Source organism: Arachis hypogaea, chromosome 8, assembly GCF_003086295.3.
Source record: "Arachis hypogaea cultivar Tifrunner chromosome 8, arahy.Tifrunner.gnm2.J5K5, whole genome shotgun sequence".
NCBI lineage: Eukaryota > Viridiplantae > Streptophyta > Magnoliopsida > Fabales > Fabaceae > Arachis > Arachis hypogaea.
Genome location: NC_092043.1, coordinates 40,202,431 through 40,228,822, shown reverse-complemented (window position 1 = coordinate 40,228,822; position 26,392 = coordinate 40,202,431). Strand labels below are relative to the sequence as shown.

The following is a 26,392-nucleotide window of genomic DNA, read 5'->3' as shown; positions in this document are numbered from 1 at the left end:
GTGATGTAAAATACTAAATTTTTCACTCAGTGGAATAAGACTTTGTTATTATTGTTGTTGTGATGTAAAATACTAAATTGTCCAACAAGTAACTTGATTAGAGTGTCTAAACAACAAGGCTAACTTTTATGAATGATGTGTTCTTTTCCCAGAGTGTGCCTAGGATCAAATAACTACTGCAAAATCAATACCAAGAATCATTTTATTTGTTTGCTTTCAGACAATTTTACATAGAATGATCAATCTAAGTGTCATAATGTTCAACACTTTTTTGAGTATAACATAATAATCATCTTGGCCATTTTTATTTGTTTTCTCTCAGCATTCTTGGTGCACATTTGATGCAACAGCTTTAGCCCAAAACTTGATATGCTTTTTCATGTCAGCTGCAGATTTCTTTGAATCACAGTTTGGAATTGGAGGAGGACTCTTCACCAACCATGCTTCTGATAGATAAGGCCCTCTTGCTTTCTTATCTTCTTCTGTTTCATCTCTGTTCTTATCTTGCAAGCCAGGGATTATGCTAACCAAACTTGGACTTAATCTCTCTTCCTCAAATGAGAATCCCAAATCCTTGAACCCTTGAACTTCCTCTAGCTCAAGATCACTTAAGCTTCTCCTCATCATTCTTCTCTGATTTAGGTACTTAGGCCTCATTTCCTTGATTCCTTCTCCTTTGTTGATGCTGTCACCTTCAATGTTCTTAGATGCTTTATATCTTGGAATGCTACAACTCTGTCATAACATAAAACCAGAAGATAAATAACATAGTATAAGGAGTTTCCTTCTAGAAAAAGAAAAAACAATTATATGCAAAATAGTTATGGATTTTGGTTCAATATGAATTTGGAAATGTGTATGTGTTTTAAACTAAGGTTCAAAAGGACTAATGAATTTTGCTGAGGAGTCTATTATTGCAAAAGCAACTTGTATTTGTATATACCTCTTTTCCTTTCTAATGTAGTAGACTTTCACATTATTTTTGGCCTTAATAAAGCATGTTTCTAAAAAGTGTGAATTTGGAACATTATAAACTAACTTTGGCAAGGGACTAGTAATTTTTGCTACAAAAGTATAATTGCAGCTGCAACTTGAATATGCAACTTGTCCTTATTCTTATTGTGTGACTTTACATTATGCCAAGCCAAAAGATTTTTGGCTCTAGAGTCTAGAGGATCTTTGGAAATATTTTAAGAAAATATTTTTTTTAAACTGTTCATAATTTTTTGGTATGACAGAAACTAATAGACTTAGATCATAAATGAACAAAATAAATGAGTCTCTGACAGGCATTAGTACATTGAAAATTTAATGTGTCTGAATAGTGAATACATATTTATGAGAGGGAGGGAGTAGATCTTAATAAGAATCAAATGATTACATTACCTTAGGTGTTGATGTTTGCTTGTCTGATCTTCCAATTCTTGGATCATTTTCTTGAAACTTTTCATTACTCCCCATTGATAGTGGCAAAGATGGTGTTCTAACAAGCTTGTTTTTCCTTCTATTACCTTCATTTCTATGATTTCCCTTCATCATCAATTTGTTTCCTCCTTGTTTATCATCATCATTATCACCCTCTTCTTTAACTTTGAATTGTGGCATGGATGGTGCTCTTTGAATCTTCTTAGTATTAGAAGAAGAAGAACCATTTCTTGGTGGTTTATTATTGCCTCTTGTTGATGATGATGATGATGATGATGATGATGATGATGATGATGATGATGATGAGTTGCTTAAAATATCATTGTCCTTCACCAAGAAATCTGTGTTGATTAGAGCAGTTGAAGAAGAAGAAGAAGAAGAAGGGTAAGGATCAGAGTAGCTCCTTGGCATCATCATCATTGGCCTTATGTTCAACAAATTCTCAAAGAACCAACACTCTTCAAGAAGATCCATGGCTTCCACTTTTTCATCTCTGCAGAAAGAAGATTCACTAGAGTTGTTATTATCAACTACTGTCTCCATTTGTTTTTTCTGTTCTTTCCAACTTTTCTGTCACCTTTTCATGTGTTTCTCAATTTATACCAAGGCTTATATATGTGTGTCTATTGTCTAAGTCGCAATTTTTTATGCTATTAAATTAAGCAGGTTGCATACTTAGGCAAAAAACTTAACTATAAAGAAAAGATATACATATATAAATATGCAAAAATAGTGTGTAATAAGATGATCAAACACGTTACAAGATTCAATGAATATTTGAATGTCAGACTAAAAATCGCACTAGAATTAAAAAATAATAAAATAGATATTGAGACAAAATACGATAATATAAAATATTTAAAAATTATTTTTCTAGTGAAACATTTGCATCATCTGAGTTTTATTTCTAGATAAGCCATGTGAGATATGACAGCATGTGCATGGAAGATGTCCCTTATGTATTTTCTTAGCAATAATTAGCTCTCAGTCCAAAAGACAAGTGTGTTTTTTTAATATGAGAGAAAATGAAATGGTGAAAGGTGTTTTAAGCAAGTGGGGTCATGCGGCATTTAAGGTAGACAGACAACTAGGAATAATAATTGGTTTAGGGTAATTCCTTTAAGGGTATGGCTTTGTCATGCCAGCACATCCTCCATGTGATGCTAGTGTTCTGTTTCTGCATTCATCAGTTCACATAACAAAACAAATATTTGTTATTCATGGAGTCTGAAGCCGTAGTTACATATTAGTTAGCATTGTAGCATACTTTTTCGCTTATTATACAATACAATGGATGAGTAGGAATACTCTATTAGCTTCCTATCTCAATTGTTATTGGCTGTCTCCACAATAATATGTACAACTAATATATCTTTCTCCGAATAAATGATTTGATTTTCCATGTTTTTTTTTTGTTTGAGAATAGTTTTAGCAAATAAAAAGACACAGGCATTGTAATTAGTCACTTTTTTATTTTTAATATTGGAATGGTAATGATGTTTTTTTGAAATATAGATTGTTGGAGTGTTATTTTTAAATGTAGAACTGTTTAATTAAAAAAGTAAAAATTGAACAATTCGATTTGTTAGAAATATAGAAATTGGACCGTCTAATTTGTACAAATATAAAAATTAATCCGTCCAATTTGTGTACCTCCTATATCATTTTCATATCTAAATTTTTTAGCCGTAATTAATAGAGTTAGAACAGGTTTTAATTGAATTCAAATTCTTTAATTTTTATCGGTTTTAAACCGTCGTCGAACTGAATAAAATTAAAAATTTAAAGGTTTAATTAAAATTAAATTTCAATTAAATTAAATATAATAAAATAATATATTTATGTATAAAATTATATTTTAAAAAATATTTTTTTATGTTTTATTATTTTAAACCAATAATAAATAAAATATAGTATTAATTCAATGGGTTTATCGATTTTCTGACCAATTTTTTTTTAATTTTTGACTAATTTTTTAATAATTAATTTTTATCATTTACCGAATCGATTTAGCGGTCAATTTCAATTAATCCAGTTGATACCATCCATTCATTCAGTTCGATTCTTATAACTATAATTTTATACTCTATTAAACTATTTTAAATTTGTGTTTTACTTGTAAATAATACATCTCAAAATTTAAAACATAGACTCTATCTAAACCTAATCATTGACTAGCAGAAATGTATGCATAGCAAAATGAGTTAATATTTATATTAGCCTTTAAAGTTATATTTACGCCTTAATTTGATTTTTAAAGTTTTGGTTTATTCAATTCCATCTCTTATCTTATTTTTGTCATAGAACCATTAAACGCATATTGAGATGAACTGATGACTAATACACTCAACTTTTTAATAATTACTTGATACGATAATTGAAACTGATTTACTTCAATTTTCTCAAATTGAAACTTTTAAAATTATAATCCTAATTTTACTTATCAGTTTTAAAAGCTTCTTAGAGGACAAATTGAGATAAAAAATTTTAACTGTCACATCAAATAGTCATTTAGGCCGTCTAATGTTGCAGCCGTCAATTCATCTTAATACGTTGTAAACAGTTATGAGACAAAAATAGAGTCAAAGACTAACGTGAGTTACGTATGCTCAGTTGGGGGACTAAATTAAGTAAGTTAATATTTCAAAAACTAAATTAAAATACAAGTGTAATTTCAGAAACTGATTTGAATATTAATTCGCGGCGAAATTATCTATATAATAAGTTTGACGTTTAAATTTTGTTAGAATGGATTGGAGTAAATAATACTTTTCTGAACAATGTAAACAATAGGTTAAAAAAGAAAAGTTAATTTTAATTTTAAAAATCAAATTTTGAATTAATTAGGTTTAATCATAATATTGAATCTTTCTTTTATTTTTGCCTCAACCGCTCTCTCGCAATCCTGTGCTACCGCCGCTGCTGTATCACGACCCTGGTGTCCCCCAGCTGTTGTCTCGTTACTTGTTTCTTATCAACTAAGTCGGATGTTCATTTTACTATGTACGCAGATGGTTCTTTTCATTCTAAAGTGGATGTTTATTTAGGTATATCATTGGTATTTTTACTTGATCTGTTTTATTATGAATGCACATGCTTTACATGATGTTCATTTTACTATTTATGTGGATGGTTCTTTTCACTAAGATGTGGATGTTTATTTGGGTCATACCATTTAGGTTAACAAAGCAAAGTGACACACAATGAAAATGGCGAAGACACGACGCATCGGTGTGGAAGCAAAGACAGAGATACAGTGTTGGAGCAGCGGCAGAACAAGGCATCTGGCTTAGCAACGGTGCGACGTCACGGAGGGGAGAAGGCATGCAGCAACAGTGTTGCTTGCAGGGAGAACATGGGCGGTACGACGCATGGGAGAAAAATGTACAGCGGCTGCATCGAGAGCAGGGGGCGTGATGCAGGGCTGAAGAAGGAGCGACGATGTCGATTGCAGGGAGCACAGGAGCGGCACAATGCATGGAAGAAGAAGGTGCAATGGTGGTGCGGCGTGTTGCTTCTTCAGACGATGGCAGCAACAGTGAGGTGTGTTAGTGATAGCGCGACAAAGAAAGAGGAGAAAAGCGGCTGCGCTAAAAGAGAAGAGAAAGGTAGAAGGTGAGATGTTAGAATTGCTGTGAATAAATGAGGTGGAATGTTCTTTTGCTTTAATGGACCTCAAGTACAGCCATTGTTTACATTGTTTGCACTCCAATTATCTACCTAGCACAACTCATTATTTATTTAATAGGAGGGAACTAAGGTATCATTCGTAAAACAAGGATTCGACCCTATAATCAAATACATCTTTTTATATAGTAGTAGTCTTAAAGTTTAGGTAAATTCTATAATGTCTATAATTTGGTGGAGTAAATACTCATAATAGTCCCTGAGATTCACGCAATTACTCATAGTAATCCCTAAGATTTCGATTTTTCTATTGTAGTCCTCCAGATAGAGCTCCGAGCACTCAAACTAGTCCCTGGCCATATTTCAGATGATGACTCATCACCAGAGCGCTGACGTGGCCTAGGATTGCCACGTGGGACATGTCCAAAATGACGTCGTTTTGGGTTTGGCGCCCTTGGAAGCCAAAAACGACGCCGTATAGGTGTTACTTAATATGAAAAACAGTTTTCTCCACCAACACAAACACTTCGTCTCTTCTTCTTCCACCCTCTGAGTTCTTCTTCATCTCCCCAACAATGGCGTAGCCGTAGGGTTGTATGTGCTGGGTTAACAAAAATTTGAGAGAAGAAGTCATCTGATCAGAAGTTGTTGTTGCTCTTCCCTTCCCTTCCTTCACCACAAAGACGAGGTTCTGACGTTGTGATCGGACTCAAGGTAACTTTTTTTTTATTATTTTGCATTTTGAATACAGTGTTGGTTGATGATAGCATTGGTCAGTGTTGTTGAGACTCTGGAGTTTTGATGTCATTGTAGTGTCTAGGGTTTGAATCTTGGTTGGGGTTTGTGGGGTTGCTGTAATACCCGAATGAAACAGGGAAGAAACTGGGAGAAGTATGGAGGTTTGGAAAAAAATGTTTTCTTGTGGTGATTATTTTTCCTTTTTAATGCATGAGTAGGCTTTCAAATTCTCCCTATGTATTGTAAAAATTTTAAATTTCTTGCAGATGGAGGAGAAGTTGGACATCATGTTTCATCATGGGGGTGACTTCAAAAAAAATGCAGAAGGAATTATGATATATTCTCCGGATAATAAGGCCTGTTTAGGTGATCTAGACACTGATACTCTGGATGTGTTCTACATACAGAACTACCATAAGGAGCTTGGGTACAATGACATTAAACAGTGCTGGTGGCATGTTCCTGGAAAATGTTTGGAGAAGGGGTTGAGAAATGTAAACAGTGACAAAGAGATAAGAGAGATGGTGAATTGTGCTAGGACAAATGAGGGATTGATTGATATATATTTCGAGCATACAGTGTCAGTGCCGGAGGTGTTAGAGGGAGATAACACAGTTGTGTACTTGGATGATCATGGTGGAGAGGGATGTAATGCAGGTACAGATACTGATGTGAGTCCCCCAGTTACAGAGACTCATGCAATCATAGTTGCTCCTCCTATCCCTAAGGTTGTACCCAACACTTCTTGCAAATCCAGTCCCAAAAAAAAAACAGAACATCTCCACGGCAATCACAACCATCACACTCCAAAACTGCCAATCCTTCCAAGACAACCAAACCTGTGAAGAAGACCAACTCCCCAAAAGTCACCAAGCCCACCAAGCTCACGAAGCCCACCAAGCTCACCAAGCCCACCAAAATCAGCCAGCCCACGAAATCCAGTCAGAACACCAAATCAGATAGGAGCAAGAAGCAGAAACCGTCCAAGAGACCAAGTATTTCCAGGAGACCCTGTACACGGTCTGCTGCTAGAGGATTTACTAGCAAAGTGTTTAACAATGAAGTTCCCTTTGATTTATCTTCTAACTCCTCTGATAGTGAAGAGGATAGCATGTCCAAGCCAGGTCCGGATGAGGGTAGTTCCTCTAATTCTGAGGCTACAGGGAATGATCCTAAAACTGGGAGTAGGATTAGGAGAAACATGACACATGCTACGGCGGGTAAGAGAAATATTAGTCCACTAGGTAAAGGGAAAGAGAAGATATTACATGAAGACGATGGTTTGGTGGAGGAGGTGAGCGATGCTGAGGTTGACCTTGGGTTTGTGGGTTGTGTTCATGAAGGGGTAGAGTATGGACTAGACCCAGGTGTTGACTCTGATGGCACCAATTCTTGGCACTTGGAGGAGATGAAAACGCCTCCAAACTCAGAAGATGAGCTAGAGGAAGGAAATGAATCTGAAGAGGCAAGTCCGCTGTTTAGGGAAGGTGCAAGGTTTGGAGAGCTGCACCTTGAGGTAGGCATGAAGTTCGGAACTAAATGGGAATTTAGAGAAGCTGTGAGAGAATATACAATCCAAGAGGGAAGAAGCATAAAGATAGTGAAAAATGATAACATTAGGTGCAGGGCGGTGTGTAAGGTGAAATAGTGTCCATGGGTGGCTTATGCATCTAGAGACCATGAAAACACATGTTGGCAAATTAAGACATTCAATGATGACCACACTTGCCCAAGAGAGGACAAGAATAGGGCTGCCAACAGGAATTGGGTATGCAGCAAGCTTGTGAAGAAGGTAAGAAAAGAGATGCTGATGCTGCTACTGCTGCTGCAGCAGCAGCAGCCACTGCCGCTGCCGCCGAGGCAACTGAGAAGAAGAAAAATGATGAAGTTCATACTGTGCCTGAGAAGCCGGTTCAGCAGCCCCAAGACGTTTCTGGCCAAGCAGATTTGGGAAGCAATCCCCAGGAGATCGAATTAACTCAGCCTTCTGCTTCTGAGCAAGAGGATTCTGGAAAGGTAACTAAAATTTTACATATGAGTATGTTGTTATTTCCATGCATAAATAATAGTTAACGCCACTTATTTCTCCTATAGGATCCTGCACCGAAAAGACCTTCCAAGCTGTCACCACGAAGATGATCCTCTAATCAGCCAACCGCACGAACAGTGAATCCCTTGCAGGGTGCATCTTCAGCAACATCTTCAAAGTTTGCCAACTTGATGCAATTCATCCCAACGCCAGGATTTAGGCCCCCAAGAAAGAAGAATTGAATACTTTAGATATATGTACTTAGGAGTTTCTGTTTTGTGTTTTGTTATTAGTCTTTTCCATCGTATAATGACTAGATGGTGAACTGTGATGCAAAGGCCTTTTTGGTATGCCTTGGCCTTTCTTTTGATGAAACTACAGATAGCAGCAACATGGTTTCTAGGCTGCCTTTTACAGTCAACTTTTGTTGTTTCTTGATAGACAATGGAATTTATGTTAATATACTATGCTATGTGGTTTACCATTCAAGAAGCAGTTTCTTTATTTTTTTCATACACAATGGAATTTAAATTAACAACAATTTCACAGTTAATAACACTTTTCATTCCATCAAGAAGCAGATTTTTACAAATGTTGATAACAAGAAACCCAAAACCACCAATTCATTCATCATTTACAATACAGGATCACCAACAACACTGTCAATACACACACACCTAAAACTAACAACTGGGTCATCACTTTTTGCATCTGGACATCCTCCTCCAACCTTCGAAGCCTCCAATCAACGTTGATCTTCACTTCATCACCACACGATTCTGACTTTTCAACCTGTTCCTCATTCACAGAATCTGCCCACACAAAAAGCCCGCACCATCTCTTCCCACTTGTCTGCAACCAATAAAGGATCAAAGTTTAGAGAGGAACAACATAAGAATAGTCAGGGGAGGCATAACAACACAAGAACAGTCAGGGGAGGAGAATAACAGCAACACAAGTAATTACTCTAACCTACATTATAATTGGGGCAGCCATAGAACGGTTTATTCAGATTCGAATCTGTGCCAGACCATCTGAGAACTGGCCTACAGCCACAGCCGCACCATTCTGGCGGGACCGATCTTCTGCTCTTCGTTTGCGTTCTACTCCGGTTCCAGCTAGATGGGGAACGAACAGAGCTTCCACCTGCAGTGCTACCTCCACCCATCATCGACATGAGTAGCAGCCCCGGATGAGAGTGCATGAACAGGAACAAGTGTATAGAAGAGGAAGAAGAAGAGGTGAACAAGACGAAGAGGGGAGGTGCATGAGAATTTGGGGATTTAGGGTTAATTATACTATGAGGGACCAATCTGGGTAAAAATTGGAACTTAGCCAGCTCAGCTAGCCGTTGGCAGCAGTCCAGCGTGGCAATCCTAGGCCACGTCAGCGCTCCGGTGATGAGTCATCACCTGAAATATGGCCAGGGACTAGTTTGAGTGCTCGGAGCTCTATCTGGAGGACTACAATAGGGAAATCAAAATCTTAGGGATTACTATGAGTAATTGCGTGAATCTTAGGGACTACTATGGGTATTTACTCATAATTTGGTGTCTAACTTTTGCTTAACTTATTTTTTTGGTAATTTTTGAATATTTAATAATTATTTATTTTTATACTTTTAAAATTAAATATTAATTTTTAACTCTTTTTAATAAGTTAGGCAAAAACTTTTAGGCACCATAGCAATCACCTTAATTTTAAATCTCATTCAAATAGGTTGGAGCAGATTAATTACCCAGCGGGTAGGGTATAATTTCGCATCCCTATATTTATGAACTCTTTAAACAAATTCTCTTTACTCCTTTTCTTTTAATGGCTTCATCGTGACAGCTATGGATTCTGATGGCACCAAATATGCCATATCTTAGTAGGCATTGCAATCCAACAAGACCTTCATTCCTCTCTTCAGCCTGGAATTAGAAACCTAATGATATTTATGTTCATTAAAAATAAAATACAGTTAAGGTTTTATGGCTTTTGATTTGTTCCTTCATCACGACACCAAAGTCCTTAGCTGTCTAAATATTATTGTGTTAATAATATTAAGCCAAGAAAATGAAACTGATTTCGTTTGCTTTGGTGTATTAAATCAAATTTTATTCCAATATATATATATATATGGCGTGGCAAATGCTCATGAATTGGATTGGATGACTATAGTAATAATTTTGTCCAAAATCTTAAAGTGATTTGGAAGAAAGTGACTGGACTAACTTATTTTATGAATTATAGAAACCTTCTTAAACTTTAGTTGCAAAAGAAAGCATAAAATAATAGTTGTCACATGATAGCATTTATCATTTTGTAATGCCAATACATATAAGGCATAATGAAGTAATCTTATTTGGCAGTAATGAAACTGTAGTTAATGCTCCAACTCCCCAAAATTCTGCCGTTGTTTTGTGTTGACCCAAACAAAGAGAGTAATGTAATGTCTTAATTTAGATGGAGCAATTACAAATTAACTATAACAAGACGATGAAGGGTATTTTAGATGAATAAATAAAAACATTTATTAATAAAGAATGGCAAATTGGAAATATTCAAAAGAATAAAGTCAGCAATAACAACTCCGTATAATTTGTAATTAAACTATAAGATGCAAGGGCTCAGGTATAATCTAGAACCAGGTTCATGCTTATGATACTTCATTTATATGTCAAAAATTCTATCATTTTCCTTCGAGATAAACCTCCCTTCCCTGCCTCTAAATTTTATTTGAAAAAAGAAAAACCTTTTTTTATTTTATTTTTTTTTCTTTTACATTGGAAAGAGTATGTTATGAACAGATCAGCTGATCAGGTAATTAAAAGATATAGCATGGAAAAGTGTTAGTAAATTTTAGCATCAATATAAAAAATGGTAATAAAAAATGGCAATATAGTAATCAATACATGCATCATAAACTAAATCTCAGTTACTAGTGTCCTATGTATATGTCAAGGAGAAAATCAAATGGTTAGCCAGCTTCTGCAGTTCTGCATGGGGACTCCATGGTCAAAATTGTATTTTCAATCTCAGAAAAAGGGGAAAATCCATACAAAATTTCCGCATCAGTGCCAAAATATTGCTAAGAAATCCAAGCTATCATACAACAGCTTAATCAAAAGGGCTCTTGGTCATTACTATCAACTCTCTAAGAGAACAAAGGCACAGAGTTTCAAATTTACAATGAAGAGAAACATCTTTGTCTGGGTTCATAGGAACCAGCACACCATCTCTGAATATAAATTTTAAATCAAGCTTCAGTGATTCATTCACTACCTCATCTTTGGTTGCAGTTGCCTCCTGGCTTGTTGAGTGAGTAACACACTCAGCTGCCACAAAGTCCTTGTCTTGGTTTTTGGAGTCACATGTTCTCAAGTTCAAAGTTATTCCATGCCTTTCTCTTTTGAAGGTTTTGTTAGAAAAATCATTAAGGTCTTCAATGTGACATTTTCTAATTGCTGAAATAAGATCCACGGATAATGATGAAACAGCATCATGGACATCTTCTACTGTTCTATGGTTAACGCTTAACTCACTGGTGAGAAGCTTGCGTATTGCAAGATATAAGCTGTGAAGACATCTAGGGCAACATTGATACATGCAAACGACCGCAGGTTCAGCATGCTCATGGCCTTTACTTGAAGAGATATCAATACCTGTAGCATTCTCATGTTTGCGAGAGTAAACATCAGTTACACCAGTCTCTTCTGTGGACAAGGTCGGGGGCTGATTAGAGATGGTACTTACAGTACCTCCATTAAGACCTTCTTGTTCTAAGGCAGTGTGAAGTCCATTCTCTGAAAGGACAGCAGAGTGAGTGGATGTGGATTTACCTAATTCTTCTGACATCCTGACATCTCCTTCAGCCACCTCACGGGATAGCAATCCATTCTCCTGATTTGGGGATGGATCAACAGGTTGGTTTGCAGCAGCAGAGTCATCAGAGTGATTGTTTAAAGAATCATTTGGTAGACATTCTTTAGCGCTTGTATTTGTATGTCTACCATCGTGATCAAGTTTATCTGTATTATCATTTTTCTTATTCATGGCAGGAAATCCAGTTGTTTCAGCATGAATTTCCTTACAACTTCTCCCTGGGTTCTCCGAATCATCACCGTTCATATGAACATCCTTAGTTTCAGCTTGGTGATCTACACACGAGAGATGACTGTTTAACCCATCACTTGACGACATGACTTTCGATATAGGCTCCAAGGAATCCTTATCCATACTAAAATGAAACGAATTTCAGTCAAGATTGATGCCATCTAGGAGAATATATATATATAGCGAAAAGATAAAAAATATAGTGATACCTGTGCAATGCATAAGCCCAATTGTTTACTATATCTTCCAAATAAGCCACTTGCGATAAAATGCGAAGATATTGATATCTGTCTTTCCCAGCTTGAATTTTTGCATTGATATTCTCAATTAGGATCTCAAGAACTTTCCTCACATCAAGAGAAACTTCCCTGGCTGATTTATAAACACCCCTGTAAGCCAATAAACCAACGGCAATCAAGCCTCTAACTAAACCAGATCTTTCTTTGCTTTTAACACCACCAGAGCTACCAGGAACCATTGACTTGTCTAGTGAATTATTGGGACGAATTACACAGGAATTAAAAGGCCAGCCCCCCCTCCATGGTCCACTTACATCAGCACAAGGACCTTCTTTGAGTTTTGATGTGACCCAACAAAGTTCAGCAAAATGTGGGAATAGAAGAATTTGATAACCAAATGTGGATATTGCTAGTGACAAGGTTGACTTTTCCTTCAGAGACCTACCATCGGGGGGTGGTGGTGGCGGTGGAGGCGCTGATGTGGATTTAGGAACTTGGGTTTCACTCTTCTCTTCATCAACTGATCCATTATCTTTACTCTGGCATACCTTCTCTTCACAAGCTTCAACAGAAACCTTTCGGACACCCAGATGAACATGAGAGCTCTGATGAATCAATTGAATCTGCTGCTCAACTAAATTTCTCAGTAGCTCTTCTACAGACAGAGTGATCAACGTCTCATTATCAAAATTACTATCAAGATGCAGTGAGAGTCGAGGGATTGTTTGCTGCAAAGGAGTTGATTGGCTGTCTTTAGATTGATAACTCTTGAAGAATTCCCTTATCTTACTTGGAAGTTCTGTATAAGAAACTTCTGAAGTAGCCTGTTGCAAATGAGAAACAAAAGATAAGGGACCTGAACTCAATATATAAAATGTATCGACTTGTACTTATGTATCATGATCAATCACCTATTATTGTGGAAAACAAGGATGAGGGAGCGATAAAAAATTTTGATCAAGGAAGCAATTTTGATGTATAAACAACTGTTTCTTAAAGATTTGCAACTAAAAGCATCACACATGAATTATTAGTTGCATAGATATACATTTTTTTATGAGAACTAAAACAACCAAAAGTTAAAATATAAAATACATATTTAAAATAAAACAAGGAGCACAAATCTTAGGAATAATTGTACAAAGGCTTTAATACATTGCAGACAAAGATAAAGCGAAACATACCAGAATCATCAAGGACGTCGATACACCAATGGACTCCACCTGCTCAATAAATGACATCCAGGCATGTGAAGCCTTCTTGTTGGCCTCGCCTTCAGTAATCTCTGCAGAGCTTTTCTCTGTATTCAACTCACTTTCCTTCTCATAGATTTGGACATGTTTGTTTACAGCCCACAAATCAATTCTTGGCATGAATAATATGCAAGATTGAAGACTAGCACATTTCACTGCCACATAGAAACATAATTATCAGATCCAAGAGTAGCTGCAAGTATACAGCTGGCATCAATATATTCATATAAAGCAAAAATTCAGTCCTTCTTCCACACTTAGCATCTATAAATGGCTGCAAAAAGAAAAAAATGCATTTCATTGCAAGCTGAAGTCTTAACCCTAACACACACAAAAACAAAATAATAATAATAATCAAATTGATAGCTTATTAAAAGATATCCAGAGTTTTGTTAATTAGCATACTTAGCAGTGCTTCCAAAAGGACAATAACCAGCATTAAGAGAGACATACATAATATTTGTGCAATGCCTTGCACTACATCTCCATGCCCTTCTTGTGAAGCGGTTGCCATATCAATCTTCTGTATTTCAGTACTCCCCACAAAGCAGTAAAGAAAGCAGGAAGCAAGATGTCTCTGGCCAGATCGGGGATTTCCAGAAATCAATATTCGAAATCCTGATTTATTAGTAAATGCAAATGACTTGTCTAGAAACAAGCCACTACGCATGCCCAAATGATTCTTTATGGAGGGATCAGACTTCATAGTGCTATCATCTGTGTCATCTGCAGTATCAGGAGAACCACCAAAGCCATCATTTGCAGATAAAATGCCCAAACACATGAGCTTGCTCTTTATCTCAGAAGCAATATTTGTTTCTTGCAGTAAGTCATCAATGTGCAACCACCAGTGATCAATAGGCATTTTCCTTTTGTCTAGAGCAGAAACCACTTCATTCTTAATCATTGTTACAGCTTTAGATAAAGGAGGTGGCAACCATAGATTTTCATCAAGAGATACAAGAAGTGTGCACAATGGCCCCAATAAACAAGGTATGAGGTGGATAGGAAGAGGGGAGCATACAACATCATTAGTGGCATTTCCTGCTTCTCTCCGGGAGCATGGTAGTGGGGAATGCAAAAATGCCTCTAACCAATCCCTCTCCTCCACTGCAAAGGATGGTAGACTAAGGTTCTTCCAACCAGAATGCTTTTCTTCAGCTAAGGACAAAACTTTTTGCAACGGGAAATTCCTCTTCAAGGCATTGATAGCCGCTTGAGTACAGAGAGCCTGAAGATCTGCACCAGCATAGCCAGGAGTCTTTTTTGCAATCCACTCAAGCAAGGACCCAGTAATTGGTTTAGGCCACCTCTGAGTGTGAAGTGACAGAATGGAAGCTCGGTCCTCAGTTGATGGCAGTGGGAAATAAATTTCCCGATCAAATCTTCCAGGTCGCCTAAGTGCTGGGTCAACGGCATCAGGACGGTTTGTTGCACCTATGACTACAACTGAACCCCTGGATTTTAAACCATCCATAAGAGCAAGCAAAGTTGATACAACAGAACTATGTGTCTGATCTTGCTGCCTAGTGCGGGTAGGTGCTAGTCCATCTATCTCATCAAAGAATATTATAGAAGGTTGACATCTCTCAGCAACCTGAAATAATAGTCTTAGTTGGCGCTCAGCATCGCCCACGTATTTCCCCAAGCAATCTGCACCTTTGCGGGCAAAATATGCAATCCGTCTATCGCCACGGGCACATGCACCTATCAATGCCCGGACCACTAAGGTTTTCCCTGTTCCAGGATACCCATGCAAAAGAACACCTCTGGGAGGTGTAAGCCCTAAATTATCAAAGAGCTCAGGATATAGTAGAGGCAAAATAACAACTTCCTTCATACACTGGATGACATCTTTAAGTCCAGCAACAGATTCCCATCCCTGAAAGGATGGTTCACATGCAGAGTCTGAACCACCGATGTACACTGGTGCTATTCTCAATAAATCACGATGAAGTCTCTTGTTCTCACGTTTCAAAAACTCCTCATCCTCTCCACAATTTTCAAGCCATCTCTCTTCTGCAGCAATATCCTTTCTCCAAGCATCATTTGAATGCTTCCTCATATCCCACTTCAGTTTCCTAGCTTTCAACTTCTTTATCCGGGCTAAATATTTATTACCATGTGGTTGGAAAAGATGCCGATGATCTGTGCAGGCAATAAGAAATTTACGGTGATCAAAGATGCAACCACTTGCTCTTGCACAAGGCTGTGAAACACAGATAGGATGTTAGTTCAGATTAAGGTTGGCATGAAAGAATGATTTCCTTTTTTGTGAATTCAAAATTAAAGGGGTTCAGAATATATGCAAATGTCACTCTAAGAGAGAACACATAACCAACCAAGTGATAAGTTTTTGGACAACGATCAACACGACAACCTGAGGTTGCCCCTCGCCTCCCACAACGTGTGCACTTCAATGCTCTTCCTCTGTAAAGTGCAGCCCTGACATTCTTCAAGCATCCCAACCCAGCAAAATAAACCTGGAATAGATTGTCATAATGAATGTTTATTTTAACTTCAACTTGAACATTTAAGTTGACTAAGCTACAAATGGAGAAATTGGTTGATTATAGATTAAAAGCATTATTCTTCGAGCTGGCAAAGTGTGTTGATTACTACAGTCAACATTATTGATAAAAGGGACATAGTGCACAAAGGATTATATCTCACATTCTCGTGTTACTTATGTTCCCAAAGATAAAAGGGAATCTGTTTATAATGTAACTAGGTGAACTTCAGAAACCATTTATGATCAGCATGTGGCCTCATAAAAATTGCTTGGGCATATTTAGTGAGATGTCTTAAAACAAAATAACCACTTTTTTTTCTTCTTTTGTTTCTTTGAAAAGTTCAATTGCATAATTCTCAGTTTTCAGAGTAATCGCAAGCACACATATCCAGAATTTCATGATGCAAAACCATGTTACAAAAGGTACGAGATTAAAATCACACCTCTGGACTCCATACAGCACATTGCTGATGAACCCATATTCGAGCAATGCCGAAGTTATCATTAATAGGACCCAAGAGATGACCAAGCCAGCCAGGTTCATCACTGAAACCATCCCAGATATCAAAGTTAGGCTCTTCTGAAGCCGAAGAACCGCTATATGCTTCATTCTCACTCTCACCATTGTCCTGAAGCAACCTTTTTGGAGGCTTACCATCAGTGCCTCCCCCGCACAATCCACACCGTCGACCCTCTTTGATCCGTTGGGAGCCATTTGAAGCTTGTTTCAGCTTATCCTTTGTCACATAGTTTGCATCTTTCAAAGTGTTTTCACCAATCTCAGCCTCCTTGTCAGCTGATCCTTCATTTTCTACTTGCTTTGTTGAACTCCCAGCAATTTCAGCTCCTTCACTTGCATTATTGCCTTCCTTCTCACATGCTAACTGATCGTCCTGTTTATTTGCATGTTCCCATCGATCATCCTGTTCATCTGCATGTTCCAAAGGAGACTGTTCACTACCGTCACTACATTCCTCCGTTTGCAAATTGCTTGACATGTTTCTCTCCCCATTCCCTATAATAGGAGGGCCATTCACATCCAATATAATTACAAGGTTCCCGCCAGACACATCAGTTACTGGAACCGTATCATTACCCTCCTCTTTGTTCACTGTAAGCTCCACTTCTTGACTGTTGCTCTCATCTAAATTACCATGACACTCATTCTCTCTATGCCCTTCATAAGACTCCTTCTCTGTCTGCTTTGCTACAAAAGATTCATTCTCTTGAAGCCCTTCCTCATGAGATTCATTCTCTCTAAGCGTTTCCTTGTGAGATTCATTCTCTCTCAGCCCCTCTTCATGAGATTCGTTCTCCTTAGGCCCTACTTCATGAGACTCATTCACTTTAAGCTCTTCTTCATGCTTTGTAGCTTTGATCCTCGCTGGTCTCTTCGACTTAACAATCCTTGGCACTCCACCTTCCAATTCCTTCTTCTTATCAACCTTCAATTCATCATCACCCCTACTTACAACCACATCCTCAAAAAGCTTCCTCTTCCGACGGGGCAATTCCTTCTCATCATTGACCTCAAAACCTGCACCCCTAGCCCTAGACCGCAACCTCGATCTCCAAGCCGAAGGACTCCCCTCAATGCTGCTGCCGGGACTCTGCTGCTCCAAATTCTTCTTGCCACTCTCTATGCGCCCTGCAGGCACTCCAACCTTCCCTAACTTCCGCCGTTTCTTGGGAGGAGCAGGAGAGGCATCCAGCAGAACCGGGGCACGCCGAACACGGGAGCTTCGGCGAACCGCTGAATCCGCAGCATCAGTAATCAAAGCATCATCACACCCATTGGAATCACCATGGTTCCGATTGTACTCCTTCTCACATATCGCGTCTAACCTCTTGTGCTTCTTCCGAAGCCACGGACTAGATTTACCAACATTCTTATGCTTAGATGAAGAACCAGATTTAGAAGACAATCGCATTTCGCATCACAATAAACCCAAAACAAAACTAAACAATCACATACACATTGAAACCCCAAAAAATAAGAGGCGCAGACTTCTTTTTCTCTCGGTGTTTTCCTTCCAATCGTGTGCCAACATGTGACACTATTTAGATTAAATAACAATCGCACCCACCAAACTGGGAAATCAGCTTGGAATGCAAAGGAATTTTAAGGAAAACAAAAACCCTAGAAATTGAATCGAATAACGGCTTCCAATGGGGTTCCGGTTTGATTGAAAAGAAAGGCTTCCCTTTTTTTATGTGGAGATAGGGTTTCTGGGCTTTGGGGGAGTTTCTGAAGCTTTCTTCTTCGTTTTCTCAGTGCTGTTTTCTGAGGTTTTTCTTCAGTGTTGCAGAGAAACTAGGGCGTGAGTGTATGAAAAATTCTCAGTGTTTTTGTTTCTGAAATTTCTGTGCTTTAGAACACGGGCGTTGTGAAGCGTGAAAATCACGTGAGGCTTTTCAGCCGTTCGTTTGCAAGATAGATTGAGAGTGTAACACACGCGCTTGAATAGGTAATTTGGAAAGGTATCTTGGGGGCTTATTTTTGCAATTTTTTTCTTTTAATTTCTTTTTATCCAACACATTGTTGCCGCCAAAATTGTGTTTGCATGACACTAAATATGAAGCAAAGTGGGAGGGTATTTATGTTTTGGGAGGGCAACGGCTCCTTCAAAAAATTCTATTTATAAAATATATGTATTTTGATACATTTTGTGCTTTGTGGGGCTACATGTGCTCTAGTGACTGCTTTTTATTTTATTTTTTTTCTTTATGTCTATTTTTCTAAAATTTTCACATCTTATACAGGTTATGCACTTATGTTCTAGCTCATTAAGGTTATTGTTATATATTCCTCTCACCAATACCCTTTTTCTTACTAAATAGATTCATCAAAAATACTTCTAGGGCGACTTATGATGCAATCCATTGTTCAAGGCTTCCTTTGCACATGGTAGTGCAAAATGCAAGCAATGCTTAACTACTTGCATTTAAAAACATTCTCTATTTCAATTACTAAGAACTTGTGAATGTTACATCATAGTCATAGATAATCAAAACCATAGCATATGATATCAATAGAATTATAGGCATTTTCTTACAAGAGGAAATCATGTTTGAGCATTGAGAGTTATATAAAGAGTATTAGAGTAGTATAATTATTTTAATTTTTAACAATGGTTACTTCATACCAAGAGTTAAATTGTGAGGCCATGGATGATGAGAAAGAAATATATATATCTTTAACTAATCATATGTTGGCTTATGCTGAAGAAGTTAACTATTAAGAGTATAATATGTTTATGTTCGGTTTTAGTACTTATTTTACTTAATGTTAGGTGATATTACATATGAAATTTCTTTATTTGTGGTACATAATTACCTATTTACCTTAACCTCCACATATATATATATATATATATATATATATATATATTGAGTTTCTGGCGTTGGCCAATATGCATGAAATAAGTACAAAAATAAGTTAAAATAATCGTTGTCACTAAGTTTGAAGTAATTCAATTTCAACATCTTCCAAGTGTCTTGACTTTCTAAGTGAGCTATTTTCTTTACATAATCCATGGACAAATAATGGTTGATTAAATGATGGATGGCTAAGATTATTATTAAATTTGCAGTTTTGGGGGGTCATAGAAAATTTGGTAACTAGAAGTATAATATAGTAATTTTGATGCACTATCAATTAAAAATAATATTATAATCATTTGAATTATAGTCCACTCATATCGGGTTGGAAGAAGTATCATTATATTTTGATGATTACACTTTTTTTCAAGGTTTTTTCACAGATTTTAGTGTGAAATATTCATTTTTCAATCCTTGGTCAAAATGACGACGAAAGAAGATTATGGCTTTGGCTTTATCCTTTTGGCATGCATTATGTTCAACCTTAATGGTATCTCTAAAATCCATTGAATCAAGATGAATTTCATCATCTAATATAGTATCCATAATAAGTAATTGTTCCAGATATATCAAAAACATTAAATTCAAGATGAAAGAACTTTAACATAATAAAAAATTATTACATGAGTCTTCCTAAATTTTGATCAGAGTCTCATGTTAATAACATATTATAAAATAAATAAATAAATAAGAAAGAGAAAATAAATATAAAATAAAAAAATGTAAATAAATAACTCTAATATTAATATTCACCGCAATTAATATCTCAATAATTAATATCTCAATATAATAGAAATGATTCATATATATATTACTAATATATGCAGTAATGTATATATAAAAGAGAGTCTCAAAAAGTCAAACCCTGTTGCATTAATGTAGAGAGTATCTTAAAACACTAAACACCGTTTACAGTTAACATTGAACCATCCAAAATTACCTTGATTGGACATTCATATTGCAACAAATTATACCACTAGAAGCATTTAACGTATAACTGTATGTGTTATTTAGAATTAATTTTGGAACCTACTCTTTGATTCTGAAGCTTCCAAATGAACTAACAGAAAAAGCGTAATGGAAGCAAAATGATAACACACAAAAGATTTCAGGCATAGCATGCAAAACTTGCTGAACCATTGAGCATGAGATAAATTATGTAATACAAAACCATCATATAAACTTCACTGATGTTAACTGTTAAGTGTTCCAAGTTTGCATGGGATATAATCAGTACATCATGCAGTTTTTCAAGACTGAAAGTTTATACACAAAATCCTACTCTTGCTTTACTCAATCAATCATCAATCGTCTTCATTAAGGAGAGTAAAGTCTTCCACTTCAGTTTCTTTGTTCATTTTGCGCAATTCCTCAATCTCAATCAGTAACAAGGCATCCTGCACCACCCTATCTGCACGCAATTTCTTCGGGCAACCTAACACACACAAAGATGAAAGATCTAGTTAAAGAGCAACGCAACAATGCAGAAGGAATGTGAAGAATGTGAAGCTTATCAGACGTCAATGATCCACCTGATATTGGACATCGATTGGATGACTTTATATATTGCATTATTATTCTCTTTTCATAAATATGCTTGCATTCCACACTGCAACAATGAAATAGAAATGAGTAACATGCATAATAACGAAACCTATTAACAAGCTCTTCTACATGCTAGAAAGCATGCATTTCACCGTTATTTGAAATTTTCTCCCACATTTTAATTCACATGCCAAACTCACCCTTATTGGTGTAATCACAGATTTTTAGTAATCTTTTATCCCATCTTGATATGAAAGCAAAACTCATCCTAAAGAGTGAACACTAAACACGATTACTTTTTAGTGCAAACATTCAAAACTTTAGTTTATCTTTTCTTCGAGTCACTTTCCAATTGTTTGTTGTATCTAGATGTTGTATCTTTGGCTTACCTCGGTGCTTACTCAAAGTGCATCCAAAATATAGTTAATCAGCTATCTCAGGAATTTAGTAACACTAAATTCACCATCAAATACAACGAGAAAACCTTGGCCTGCTAAATTCTGAATTTACTATGATATGTTCTCCAAAATCCAGGAGCTGTGATGAACTTCCTAAGTATAAGAGATTTGGCATCCACCTTTGTGGATAACTGAAAGCACAGACTAAATAGAAACTATGGGGGAAAACGAAAGGTGCATCTATCAACTTAAAATGTGAATGGCCAAGGTCACCACTCTACCCGACCTATTGACCTAGCTAGTAAAATCAGGTGTCAGTATAAAAAGTTGCACAGTTGCTGATATAGGGGAAGACTGTATTTTACTAAAATATGAATGAGTATTAAGGGACAAATTGTTGTTCTTACAAAAATCACTAAAGATTGTAACTGCAGGTCTACAGCTCATCAACAACGCTTTTCCCTTATGCCCCGGATATCATGGTTTGAAATCCTATAAGCAGGATTTCTCTGAGCAGGATAAGGCAGAACATTTCTACCACAATTTTACCAAGCAAATGGGAGCACAAGTGAGAAAAAAACAGGCCAATGGATACGGGAACATATATAGGCATGTCTTTCTCATTTGGAGTTTCATATAAAGGTTTCAGCCTTTGACTGAAAGCCAGCCCAATCTAAAATAGGAGAGGTGAAGGATAATAAAACAAATGGGCAGGCTGTATCCATGTCCTAGATAATTCAGCAGGGTAGAATCTAAGCCAATCCCACACTCCACCAGAAACTGCCTTAACATGCTCAATATCCGTTAATGACCATTTTGACGAGCATTTTTTTTTTTTTCATTTGAAACAACGGTTTCAACCAAATACAGATCACACAGTTCCAACTAAGAATTAGTGAACGTTGCACTTGTCTTGTTTCAAAACAATTTTCTAACTCAATACACTGCCAATTTTTACATTTACTCATCTGTCTAGCAAGTGAGAAAACTAAACATGCATTGATTGCAAATTGACCAAATTTACATATATGTCATGAAATAAACATTGAGGAGGAATAATCAATCACAGTTTATTCAATTAAAATATGTAACTTCAAATACTAACAGAAAAAGATAAAAAAATTGGAAACCAACGCGGCATTATATCAAAGGGGTATATGTGGTACCTGCGAACTGGTTCTTCAAGCTCAGTAACAGGTTTTCCAGTCAATGGGCAAGTAATATTCAAAATACTGGATTGGGTACTTGTCATTACAATGTCCTCCTGCTCTTCTCCTGGCATTGGCTGCCCTTCATGATGAACTTTCTGAAGACAAAAGATAAATAGCAAGCACATTAGATTATTAGGAAGCAAGAAGAAAAACTCAAATAAGTGTAGGTATGTCATAGTAAAATGCTATAGCATTTATTAAATAAAAAAAAATTCTAACAAAAAATACCATGGAAACAGAATATTACAAAGCATAATGCAGGTTAGAATGTGCATAAGTATGAGATTATATAATCAAAAGAATGTTGACACTAATATTTATCCAATGGCGGGAAGGTATCCTTCTATTCACAGGTGTCAAACTCTTGTAAGACAAGGATGAGAGCTCATATCATTGCAGGAAACTGTTCTTACCAGACAGACACAAGTCACCTATCCACCTTGGCCAGAACTTAAAATCATTAAACAGTTAAGAAAACACATAAAATGAGTGGTAGGGTTCCCCAAATCTTCGAACTTAATTACCATTACTCATCCTATGAATAAAATATCTTGAGAGAAATAATAGTTAACTATTTCCAAACTAAGAAAATAGGGAGGTGCACTGACCTCTGATATAAAGACAAACATTTCCATCTATCGTAAACCAAAACATGCCGCCAGAGGCGATCTTCAAAAGTTACAAGTCAGAAGACACATACCCATACAGCTTCCTTAAATTGGCGAACCAAAGGATTACTATTAGGATCTGAAGTAGTAGACTGGCCCTTCAATTTTGACACTTCATCCTCAAGTAACTTACGAAAATTATTCACCTGGATTTTTAAGCAAGTTAGAATTCAGAGACAATGGTAGGGTTATATGATAGTAACAGATAATAGCTCATACTTAGTACCCAAAAAAAGGTTCTAAGCATGGAATCCAGAACTCACAACTTCTTCTTTTGGCTGGTATCTGTTTGCAATAGCTTGAACTGCTGATGAAAGATGCACACTATCCTCAGAGAGATCAGCTAACTCCAAAACAGCATCTTCCAACTCCTTCACCTGAAGTGAATGGTTACTATTTTGCACTTACCATATTATCAAAATTTCACACTCCAATATATATATATATAAGAAAGTGAATGAATTGAAATACCTTATCAGATTCGTTGTGTTTCTCGAATTCAACTGCAATCTCCTTCATTATAGTCACAGTCTTTCGTATATGCTAAAACAAACCCAGTAGAAAGGAAGCAAGTAAATAACTAATCTGCAGATATATATCATAAAATGAGCTAACGAAGTACAAAAATTCCAATAGCAAGTTGCAACCTTATTCCTTTTGAGGAAGCAAGGAAGAAAGCAGGGCACGAAATAAAAAAGCGTGCCCTAGAAAACAATCAGAAAATAAATTGAAGCGAGACAAGGGAAGGGAAAGAGGGGGGTTTGAAAATTACAGCAATGAGAGTCTGATCATCAGAACAGAACTGGGTCGCCACGATCCTCATTTGCTCGCCGTGCGAGGATGAAGCCATCAGAAGATTCTAGAAGGTTCTTCAGAAGTGGGAACCCTCTTTCGAGTGTGTGAATTGTGAAAGAAAGGAAGGAAACTTTTGGAGGGAAATTTTTGGAGTGAGATGCGGCGGCTATGAAGATAGGGGCTCAGAGGATGGTAGTGACGGTGAAGGCTGGGTGGTTGAAGAGAGAAAAGGAGAAGGTTGAGAGAGAAGAGGATGTGCGGGTGTGAGTTTCAGAGTGAGTGAGAGAGAAGGTTGATGGTAGAGCCGGCAATGGTGGTGGCTGATGGTGGTGAAAATGGATAATGATGGAGAGAAGAGAATGGTGGTTAGCGATGATTGAGTGAGTGAGATTGAGAGAGGATGTGAGAAAGAGAGAACTTCGCCGGAGGATTGATGAGAAGGTTGAGGGAATGAGAGCTGTGCGGAGTGGAGGTTGTGCTTTTGTGAACAAGACAAGAAAGTTTGAATTCCTAGGGTTTGCTCCTAAACGTGACCCACGCACGTAGAAGAAGCTCCTTACAAAAAATGGTAGTTGTACACGAGTCTCGGTTACTATTTTTATCCACGGTAAATACAGGAAAATATTATATACATACACAATATTGCTGAAAATAACCAAAAACTTCTAAGTGCCAAAACAAAGAAGTTCTCTTTTTTCACAGCACCGTTCACTCTCCTCTTCTTAGCATTGTTCGTCTCCTCTCCTCATTACGGTTTTATCTTCTTTTTTTAGTGCGTTTCACTCTGTTCTTTTCTTCTTCTAATCAAAAGTGAATCTCTATTAATGAATTATCAATGCATGTTAATATTAATTGTAGTTCTTTTCAATTTTAAGGTTTTGATTCTATTTTTATTGGTCAGAATTAAAAAATATATTAAAATAAAATATAAAATTCAAATTCAGAATTTAATGGAATCCAAAAATTCGAATGAAAAAGTTTGAGCTTTATATTGTTCATATGTTATTAGTTTATGATTTCTGATTTGATTTTAGGATATGTGATTTGTAACGACCCAACTCTCAATATATCATGGTCATACAAAAAGCCGACTGTCACTAACTTGCTTTCCTTAACTTTATCTACTATTTAATATATGAGCCTGCTGCCTTGTTAGAGCATTATCGTTTTTGATCCATCCGTTGGCTATAATTCGGCTCAAAACTATAAATCGGAATATAATTAAAACTAAATAAACACGTGATATTTCAGGAGTACGTGGAGAGTACGTACTTTGATTTCCTAACAGACTTATCCTATTAAATCAAACAACTACGTGCCAACCCAAATGGGCACAGAAATCTCTCCGCAAATCTCTCTGAAAAAGAGCACTAAAGAGCAGTTATCACCCACTCAATAACAGCTCCACAATATCAGACTCACTAAGTAATTCTATAAATACATCCACTCCCAATCTTAGGTACACAACACTATTCATTCTGAGTCATTTGATATTCATCTTATACTCTTACTAACTTGAGCGTTGGAGTCTCTTTGCAGGTCCCAACCTCCTCCGGTGTTCCTTGACGGCTGAAGTATAGCTCGGCATCTGTGCTCTTAGGACAGAAAACTCCATACACACGGAAGAAGGAGTTATACCTCGGCTCAGATTACTGGACAGGAACATATGGCGCCCACCGTGGGGCCGAGTTTACTTAACCCCATTACCGTTTTTTCTACCGAATTATTTATCCTATTTTACAGGTTATAATCAATAGCGGATCGGAAGCTAAAGCTGCGGTGATAAACACCCAAAGCTCGTCAGACGAGATACATACATTTTGTGGCAATATAAGTACAGGGAATATCTTTTTCTCAAATGTGTATTTAAGCTAAATTCATACGTTGAAACGAAGTTATGTGCTCTCTTTTTAAAATATTTACTTTTTTACTTTTAATTTTTTTTCTATTAATCTTCCTTGATCTATAGGCCATTCAGTACACGATACCAACCTATCTATTTTGTCCAATTATCCCTAATAACCGACCATAAAGATCGGACACTCAAGTTCAAGTACAACACACACGTGATACTTTGATGCAATCATTCAACTTCAAAATATCAATCCTAAAAATACCAATAAAAAAAAACAAACTCGATTAGCAATGATCGTTACTTTGATACATAGGTGATGAACTCATCTCTTTTATTTTTTTATTTTACAATAATTTATGCATGTTTACTTTCAACCCATTTTATTTATGTTACAAATCTTTATTATTCAGTCAATATTCAATAATTAATTGCTTTGGACAAGAAATTCGTCAATAAATTATTGTGGGTCGGAAAAATTCTCAAAGACAATTGATTATTCTCAAAGACAATTGATTACTACATTCTCGGATCATACAATCGACGAACTTTTCAGTTCGCGTCAATCAAATATTATATGCCATTCATGTGCCATCCATGAATTGTTTTTGAATAAATATC

At 36.6% G+C, this 26,392-nt stretch overlaps 3 protein-coding genes across 4 annotated transcripts; all 3 read right to left on the bottom strand.

Annotated features, from left to right (window-relative positions):
* Positions 1 to 174: 174 nt before the first annotated feature.
* On the bottom strand, positions 175 to 2,090 carry LOC112707443 (uncharacterized). The gene is made up of 2 exons (XM_025759185.3): positions 1,387 to 2,090; positions 175 to 735 (listed from the first exon to the last, which is right to left on the bottom strand). Exons 1-2 carry the CDS (start codon positions 1,966 to 1,968, stop codon positions 319 to 321), a joined length of 999 nt encoding a protein of 332 aa, XP_025614970.1. The 5' UTR covers positions 1,969 to 2,090; the 3' UTR covers positions 175 to 318.
* Positions 2,091 to 10,816: 8,726 nt separating this feature from the next.
* LOC112707442 (uncharacterized) lies at positions 10,817 to 18,308 on the bottom strand. The gene is made up of 6 exons (XM_025759184.2): positions 16,365 to 18,308; positions 15,752 to 15,892; positions 13,863 to 15,618; positions 13,341 to 13,564; positions 12,127 to 12,980; positions 10,817 to 12,041 (listed from the first exon to the last, which is right to left on the bottom strand). Exons 1-6 carry the CDS (start codon positions 17,850 to 17,852, stop codon positions 10,922 to 10,924), a joined length of 5,583 nt encoding a protein of 1,860 aa, XP_025614969.1. The 5' UTR covers positions 17,853 to 18,308; the 3' UTR covers positions 10,817 to 10,921.
* Positions 18,309 to 20,408: 2,100 nt separating this feature from the next.
* Positions 20,409 to 24,649, bottom strand: LOC112707441 (E3 SUMO-protein ligase MMS21). 2 transcript variants are annotated; one of them, XM_025759182.3, is made up of 7 exons: positions 23,897 to 24,649; positions 23,596 to 23,667; positions 23,388 to 23,501; positions 23,157 to 23,270; positions 22,412 to 22,551; positions 20,835 to 20,911; positions 20,409 to 20,737 (listed from the first exon to the last, which is right to left on the bottom strand). In XM_025759182.3, exons 1-7 carry the CDS (start codon positions 23,972 to 23,974, stop codon positions 20,607 to 20,609), a joined length of 726 nt encoding a protein of 241 aa, XP_025614967.1. In that variant the 5' UTR covers positions 23,975 to 24,649; the 3' UTR covers positions 20,409 to 20,606. The 2 variants fall into 2 exon arrangements, with proteins under 2 accessions (XP_025614967.1, XP_025614968.1); XM_025759183.3 differs by having other exon boundaries at positions 23,596 to 23,709; positions 23,897 to 24,438.
* Positions 24,650 to 26,392: the final 1,743 nt, after the last annotated feature.